The sequence below is a fragment of the Atta colombica genome, unplaced genomic scaffold (assembly GCF_001594045.1).
Source record: "Atta colombica isolate Treedump-2 unplaced genomic scaffold, Acol1.0 scaffold90, whole genome shotgun sequence".
NCBI lineage: Eukaryota > Metazoa > Arthropoda > Insecta > Hymenoptera > Formicidae > Atta > Atta colombica.
Window position 1 is genome coordinate 295,410 of NW_017259584.1, and position 9,315 is coordinate 304,724.

At 29.8% G+C, this 9,315-nt stretch overlaps 2 protein-coding genes across 4 annotated transcripts in view; one reads left to right on the top strand and one right to left on the bottom strand.

The window, feature by feature from the left end:
• LOC108693511 (COP9 signalosome complex subunit 5) overlaps window positions 1-9,315 on the bottom strand; it is a 50,917-nt gene that overhangs the window by 26,385 nt on the left and 15,217 nt on the right. Inside the window, exon 1 of one of the 3 annotated variants that reach the window (XM_018202512.1) lies at window positions 1,424-1,488. The exons of the other annotated variants lie outside the window; for them this stretch is intronic. The gene's annotated coding sequence lies outside the window, so the exon portion shown is untranslated. Of the gene's footprint in view, window positions 1-1,423; window positions 1,489-9,315 lie in introns of those variants that run through there. 3 annotated transcript variants of the gene reach the window in all.
• The window catches only part of LOC108693512 (leukocyte surface antigen CD53-like), a 23,747-nt gene continuing 15,756 nt past the window's right edge, over window positions 1,325-9,315 (top strand). Inside the window, exon 1 of the mRNA XM_018202514.1 lies at window positions 1,325-1,519. Within this exon, the coding sequence (XP_018058003.1) occupies window positions 1,460-1,519 (60 nt within the window). The 5' untranslated portion in view covers window positions 1,325-1,459. The remainder of the gene's footprint in view (window positions 1,520-9,315) is intronic.

Consider the following 9,315-nt stretch of genomic DNA (forward strand, 5'->3'; position numbering starts at 1 on the left):
TTACAATTATTGGAAGTAGTTGTATGTTACGTCATATGTCGTCATATATTATTACAGTAGTAACAGTTACTGGCTCAGCATTGACACTATTGTGTATCAGTAGTAATACTGCAGTAGCAATGACACTAGTATTTTTATACTTCCAAATGATATTGAAAACTTGTATGGTAGACCTTGTATGGTAGCTAATAGGTTGTCAGTATTTATAGATAAGAGATATTATTCCCTGAAATTCCTCAATACAAAAATGATGTAATAAGATTACATTAAATAAATTACAAAGTACAAATAAAAGTAATGTTATTCAGCAAGAGTAGAATAATAAAACAAGATACAAAAAATTACAAGAAGAAAAGATGTAGACTTTATCGACAATTGTAAAAAATTCCGATTCATATAAAAAAATTCCATAATTTTCTAAAAAGATATAAAATTATCTATAAATTCTGAAAAATTTTGAGAAAACTTTTACGATCAGAGCGATATTGAAATCGTCGAAATGAAATAGAAAAAAATGTCGATTCGACCTTTGAACGAAAATATTCAAAATATAAGATTACGTATCATAAATTTATATCAAAAATGTTAAAAATATATGAAACTCTCTACTCTCTACATACGTAACGTAATTGCACTCTCTACATTCAATTTTTTATCACTCGAAAATGTTGAAATTTCGATACAAGTTTCGAGACAACTTTTCCATTGTAACAACGTCGAAATGACGTCTTTTTGAGGAACTATTTCTTAATGACAACGCTATACAATTATCTCTAGGTCCTGCAAGCCCTTTTGACGAAAATTGGCCCAAGATTAACGGTCTTTAATAATATCTTGTCGAAGGTCTACATAATCAAACACTTAACAACTACGTTGTTTAAACGTAACGAATACATTTACACGTGGTGTAGATGCACAAATCCTGGTTAAATCTACTGTACGTATAATAGATTTAATCAGAAAAGTAGTAGATTTAAGCAGAGTTTTGGATCGTTTATTTTCCATCAGAATTTCAATTGATCCAACTAAATATTTTTCTCCCTAAAATGTAGGATCCCTAATCCGATAAATTATGAATGAATGAAAACCAATGAGAACTGTCAGATGCATGCAATGATTAATTCAACCTTCCCGCTTTTCCGGAAACAACGGACATATAACCGTTTCCGGTCAGTTGACTGGTCGTCCACAGCGTTCCTTGGGCGCATTCAACGGATTCAACTGAATTGAGTCCGCTGAATGCGCCCTTTAACGCGCGCAGCACGCGGTGCCATCACTATCGTCGCGTGAGAGCAAGTAGGACAGAAGAAGCAAGGGTCCACTTAGCGTTCGGTCACCGTGGCGACGGTGAGCACGCAACCACTTCGGGCGGGACTCGCCAGCGGCCAGCGTGCGCAACGATCCAAAACAGTATTACGCTTACGCTATTTATAAGTGTTTGTACGCGCGAGCACGCATAATGGGATACGCGTTCGTCTGTTTCCGCTACTGCCTCGTCGCTGGTGCGATCCTTCTTGGCGTAAGTTAATTCTTGTAAAGTGTAAATTGTTTATCCACAAATCCAATCATTGCGGTATCGGTGTCGATATTGTTCCCTTCCACATCCCACCATGTTCTATTCGATCGAGATCAACACATTCTGCACGTTCGCGAAGAGCGTATTCATCCGGCCTAAATTCATAGCTGTTTGTAGCTTATATAGTCATCGCAGTATTCGCAACTGTTATCTCGCCTTCGTGTTTTCGATCGAGAGCCATTCAGCGTGATTCAGCGTGCTATTATTGTTGATCATTCGCGCAGCCGTTGCCATTCGGAACAGTTCGGAGTCTCGGAGATCGCGCGTGCATTCGTGCAATGCCGTTGGTGGGATTTCGTTCAAGGGAGCGGCGCCAATTCGTTTTTTCGCAATCCGCAATTTGCGTGCAAGCATGCAATGTCAATGGTGGTGATGCTGGGAGGATATACGATAGGGATATACTATGGGGTGCTTTTCATTTGATAACACAAGTGTCATTCTATTTTTGTCACTCTCTGAATGTCAAGTAGTCTGTTTTCTGTTCCTGCACTAGATTGCACTAGAACTTTCTTTCTCGCTTTCGACAAATATCTATTTAATTTATTAAACATATACCTATTAAGTTCCAAAAGTGTACACTGGTTCGGCTAAAACAGACCTAAGAAGAATAGAACGACGCTTGTGTCGACTTGTATCGACTTGTCATCAAATGGAAAGCATCCTACATATATATGTCTATGGCTGTGATCAAAGTCTCATTACAAATGCTTTAATCAATTAAAAAAAAGCTTCGAAGCGTTTGCAGCACCGCGTTGACCGTACTTTATGTTCGAAGATTAGACGTCATTCTGTTGACGATTCGCTACGCTTATAGAATGCTTAAAAATTGTTTCATTCTTTTTATTTATCTATATTAAACAAGGACAAATGATACTCAATATTAAAGCCTCAGGTGATTTCAATCTATCAGAAATCAGATACACTAGAATCCAATTTCTGATAGGTTGAAATCATATTATTTCTGTCGTTTATTCCTTTGCATTGGCTGCGTTTAGCAGAGACAATTAATCAACATTTAGTGATTCTTTAATATGGTTATTATATTGATATTATATTGGTTCTTGCTTTTAGTTTTTCATTAAATTTAATAGTGTTTTTCACTGGCAGAGTTAATATGCACAGTATACTTTAAAGCCATTGTACACAAATCGATGTAAAGATATACGTTTAATAAAAATATAGAAACGAATTAAACCGCTAAATCCTCAATATATTTTATTGTGGTATTTGAAAATATACATTGGGTATTTTATTAATTGTACATTGGTATTTTATTAATTGAGATATCTCACTTTTATATTCAGGTAATGTAAAACAGCTTTAATGTGCACTGAATGCGCACCAGTTCTGCCAATGAAAAATATAAGTGTAGGAATTAAAAAACTAGTCATTAAGCGCTAATTGATTAGTTTTTTCTGTTGGACGTAGCCATTAAGCTCTGTTTTTTAATATGCTGATGCACACAGTGCAATAAATTGAAGTGAAATACATATACGTTTGTTTCACTTCAACTTATTGCACCGTGTGCACTAATTCAGAGAGTGCAGCAATAAAAAACGGACCTATTGTGTCCGAGGCTTAATTATTGTGAGCATGAATTGGAGTCACAGCCATTATTGAGTTGAATTGAAAATGAGAATTGATTATGAGAATTAAGAGAATTAAATTGAAATTGTTGTATGAGATTATCACGAAAATTTATCATTTTGTTATTTGTTTTAAAAACATACAGAATGAGGCATTTAAAACAGTTTATTTGAATAATTTACTTGTTTTTAACAATAGAAAGAAAAGTGCCAAACAAAAGTTGCATGGTTTCAAGGGGACCGTATTTTGGTCATGTCTTTCTTCCAGGTGGAGGCGCTAAAAAGATATGAGTTACTTCCATTTTTTAAAATGGAATTGTGATTTTTTTTTACAGAATATGCTTCATAGATAATAGATGAATCAATTGGTGGAAAGGAAATATTGCTTATTTAAAAAATTATCCATTTTGCATACATATTTTTTTAAAGCAACTATGTTTTCTTTCCATTTGATTTATTTCATTATTTTGTTCATAAAAAGTATTAAAGTACGATTATAAAAAAATTAATAGTTTACAAGATATTTAATATTTTAAGTCAACATGTAACAGAATAAAGTATAAAATATCTTGTAAACTATTGGATTTTTTATATTACTATTTTAATATTTTCACATGCAGAATAATTACAGGAATCATATTGTGTAAAAACAATCATACAATTCCGTTTAAAAAAATGGAGGTGATCTTTATATCTTTTTAGCGCTTCCACCTAGAAGAAAGATATCATCAAAATATGTCCCCCTTGAAACCATGCAACTTTTGTTTAGTACTTTTTCTTCTATTATTAAAAACGAGTTATTTAGATGACCTATTTTAAATTCCTCACCGTGCGTTTATCACGGATCAAGTCGAAATGAACTCTAATAAGAATTCCGACTTGTTCCATGATAGATCTAAAAACGATAAACGAATTGAAATAGATTCAATATATTTTATAAGGATGCATCGGATTGTAAAATAATCAGATATTGGATATGCGGACCGAATGTATTGGATATCCAAGAAGGTAATTTCTTTGAATATTCGACATTTTCTGAATATCCGAGAAAATATCTTCTAAAAAAAAAAGTTTGTAGAGAAAAAGATTGTAATTTTGCGTCAATGTATAAAATCAATGTATAAAATATTATAGCACCATGAATATCCATACTTATTTCTAGAATATTTGTATAAGAAAAAAATCAATAATTTAATGATATCAAATTTCAACCGGATATCTCCTCGGATAATAGTGATATCCGGTCGAATAGTAAAAAAATGCTGGATAATACCGGATACTTTCCGAATATTCGGTGCATCTCTAATATTTTAGAGAACTCTGAGTATTCGAAAAATTATTGTTTTCGTGATGACGTCATAAAACAAGATGTCTATGTATATATAATTAATATCTATACACTCTGATTAATGAAAGGCAACGAGAGTTGAAGGAAAATTGCGCACTAATTGCGGAGCAACCTTAATTAACACTTTATTACATTTAATTGTAAAATATACCGTTGGTTTGACGTCAGTTATGTGATAATGACATTATGCAGAGTGATTGAAATTTGGTAATCTAAAAGTGCTAAAAAGTCGGTTATTATAGCATGTGCCAAAATTCGGAATATAAATCGAAAAAGAAATTTTTCAACGTTTTCGAACAGTTTTTGATTCGCCGTAAAGCGTGTAGGAAATCGAAAAGAAATATTTTCCAAACATATGTTCATATTATTTTTTTTCATTCTTAGGAATAATAGTAGAAAATGCTAACAGTGAGACCACTTATTTCATTGTCATTCTGTATAATCAGCTTTTCTTCTAAATATTTTAATTTACATTACACACACACACATACATACATTTAGATATTATTTTAATTCTAATGATTTAATAAAGGTTTTTATATCTGAAATATATATGTTCCAAGAATTAAAGTCTTTTGCGATAAGATAAACTCTTCTATTTCAAATTGAAAGATTACAAGTATATATTTTTTTTGCAATTTAAGACAACTATCGTTGTGATATCATTGCGATGGTATTGAAAGTAATTAAAGTACTGTGCAAAGTTTGAAGTATTTGGAATGGACTGTACGAGCGTCTCCACCCATTTATAGATAAGATTTTGTCTTCTTTATTTATGATAACTCATGTGTTAAAACAGTCTGATAACACAATCTGCATCATTGCCGCGAGTTTGCGTACTGTTTTCGAGGAAGGAAGCAATACGAGTAAATTTTAACAAAATTGATTTTTATCTATTTGTCTATTTCTGTACGATTCTATATTATATGATCAACAAACGATTGAAATGTATTTTTCATGAAGCGAAATTTTGTAAGTCATTACACTTCGCAAAGTATGAATGTCGCAGCAAAAATAATTGTTCTACTTACTTAAATCTACATACTGTATATGTACATCCGGTAGAAAAGAACCATGTATGAATATCACGTGTGCGCGCGCGCGTGTGTGTGTGTATTCGTTCATATGTTTTCTTTCTCTTGTATTTATTCCTCTCTATTGATACAATAGAGAAAAAGTAATAAGAATTGATAAATAATTTTTGCATTTTTTTTAAGAAAAAATTGTAAATGAAATTTGAGAAAATTTATTACAATGTATAAAATTGTAATTATATATAGAATGTTATATAATTGTAGAGAAAAATTTATTATATGAGATAGGCGCCTAATATGAAATAGCGATGTTTCTGTTAAACTAATAAACGCTTAGTTCCATGAATTTATTGCTCTTGAATGAAAAACTATTTAATAGAAAATTCATTATTAGATCATGCCTGTAGTCATTGTAAAATAAGATTAAAAAATTTAGATGTCTTCAAGTTTTATTGAGATGAGCATTTAAACCTTGTTTATTATTTAATAAATAAATATTTGGCAATAAATTCTTCATGTAGTGATAGAATAAAATCGTATTAATAGAAAAATATGGGATATGTTGAATTGTTTAATTACAGAAATTAGGTTTGATGATCGTAAAATCATAAAGCATGGAAATCATATGATATAACTAGAATATTCCTAATATAAAATAATCCATGCTCCTATGTGTAGTAAAAATCGTTGCTAAAGTATAAATGTTATTGTACCATAATAAAAAAGACTGGAATGAATATCGAGTGTCTATATCTGCGATGCATTCCAACTACCTGAAAACGAATTCTGGATATAATTTATCGCATATTCATTTTTCGCGCATCCTAGCTGTATTTGTCTGTATTTAAGAAACATTGAATAAAGTTTTTTACGATTTCTTACGATTTCTCGTGGAATTCTCAATTAGGAGCACAATTTTTTGACTTTGCGATTGATTTGCTCAGTTTTTACATTTCTTTAATTTAAAAAAAAAATGGAATTTGAATTAAATTTTATGTAATGTTATCTTAAAGCTTACTAAATTTCCTTCAAAATAACCTATTATTTTTTAAAATTCTGCTTATAGACTTCTAGCATTTATCCAAAATAAATTCGATATTTCATATTAAGGGTGTTTTTTCTACTTATAAATTTTTATATATGTATATATAGGGTGTTTGGAAAATAATGATAAAGTTTTCGCATAGGGACAGAATGGACTAAACTGAGAAAAAAAGTCTTCTACTATTTTACAATTTTCGTAATAGTTAAGATATTAATTGCTAAAAATTACCGAAAATCTTCAATAATTTTTTACTCAAATATTATCAACTTTACAGAAAAATTGCAAAAGACAAAAATTGTTTATTTTCTTCTCATCAGAATTCTAAGAATTTTTTCAGAATTTTTTAATATATGTATTTTCTCATGTTGGTAAAAATGAGTACTAAAAAGTTGATAAAAAATTCTGAAAAAATTTCTAGAGTTCTATAAGAAGAAAATAAATAATTTTCGTCTTTTGCAGTTTTTTTGTAAAGTTGATAGTATTTGAGTAAAAAATTATTGAAGATCAATTTTCGGCAATTAATATCTTGTTATTGTGAAAATTGCAAAATGATAGAAGACTTTTCTTCTCAGTTCAATCCATTCTGCCCCTATGCGAAAGATTTATCATTATTTTCCAAACATCCTGAGTAATATATAATCGCAAATTCACATTTTGTGAAGAAAAATAATGCATGTATTATTTTTTAATTGTTAATTTAATTGTTATTTTAATCCTACACACACACACACACACACGCACGCACGCACGCACGCACGCACGCACGCACGCACGCACGCACGCACACACACACACACACACACACACACACACACACACACACACACACACAGAGATAGATATTATATAAGAGAAAAGAAACATAGGGTGTTATATTTTATATATATAATTATATATGTAATTATATATATTTATTATATAAAGGTATTATATAAAGGTATTTGAATAATTAAATGTCAAATATTTTAAGGATATATTCTCATCCATCAAACATAAAAAAAGAATGTTGTATAAAATTGAGATAAAAGAAATTTTATTGTTTAATAATATTAAAGGGATCGCCTGATTTTGTCAAGACAAAAAAATGATTTTCACGAATTTTTTTGGAAAATGATTAATATTATCAAATTCATGTATACATGTTATTTATACTTTAAGAAATATTCATAATTTTTAGGTTTGTTCGCCGCGCACGCTCCAACGTGTTCGAACGTGCTCTTGTCATAGCTCCTACTTAGACTATTCCAAAGTTCACTGCTAGCGCTGAAAATTTACAGTCTATATTACGTGTATTATACATTTTCAGTACTGACAGTAAATTTTTTGAACAGCCTTACTCCAACGAGCGCATTCTAATAAGTATTGTAGCAGCAATGGTAGAAGCAAGTTGAACCATATTGGAGCATATGATGTGAACAAACGTTTTGCTATACAAAAACAATATAAAATAATCCAGAGTCTACATGATTGGCAAATAAAAATATAAGTTGATTTGCAATCAATAATAAGGACCAATCTAATTGGCTAAATCTATCGGAATTATAACAAGCATGTTAATAAAATTTTATTTTCATATATTTTCATTGTTTTTCGAATTAAATTGGCGAACAAATATTAAAAAAAAAATTATTTCGTTAGGTTTAGGAGAAAATAGTTATAATATAATTTATATGTTAAAATTTCAAGTCATTATGACAATGAGTTGGCTTCTCTTTACATTATCATCAAAATTGAAAAATCACATGCGGAAAAATGTAATTAAAATAATAATAGGAAAGTTTGACTCTCGGTCAAAGTAATAATTTCCGCAATAAATTTATTTACAGTTTTCGAAAAGTTTTAAATTTATTTATAGATTAATATCTTTCTAAAAATGCCTAAAAATTGAACATCAAATTATTAAAAATTGCTTGCCAATTTAATTAATTTAATTCATGATATTATTACAGTAGTTTAATTGCATTTATAAGTCCGGAAAACCAATTCGGCGCGCAATTTGAATGACTACAAATTTAATATAGTATATATATGTATGTACATATATAGTACATATATAAGGTATCCTATAAGTTTTGGCCAATCGCTTTTGTGTAGATAGAGCAGACTAACTGAGTCGATAAGTCCTCTACCATTTTACAATTTTCGCAATAGTTAACAAGATATTAATTATTAAAAATTGCCAAATATTGATCTCGAATAATTTTTTACTCAAACACTATCAATTTTACAGAAAAATTGCAAGAAACAAAAATCATGTATTTTCTTCTCATAAAGTTCTAAGATTTTTCAGAATTTTTTAAATATTATACATAATTTATAATTTAATACGTATTCTCTCATGTTGGTAAAAATAAGAAAATACAATTAAAAAGTTGATAAAATTCTGAAAAAATTTTTAGTTTTATGAAAAGAAAACTGATATTAATTCAAAATAATAATTAGGGCATGTATGTACCTGCCACAACCAATGAATAAATAGTATAGAAAGGAGCATTGGCTAAATTGTGAAAAAATGAATTGTGCCAGAAATGAACAAGCTATGATGTTATGAGTGACATATGGCATGTATGTAATGGCGCTAAATTTAAATGCCCCTCTTATAATAATATACTATATATCCATTTTATATATCCATTTAAATTTCAAAATGTTTAAGATTAATAGATTATAATGAAATATAAAGAGCATCCAGAAAAAATGTTATATAATGGACATATATATATATA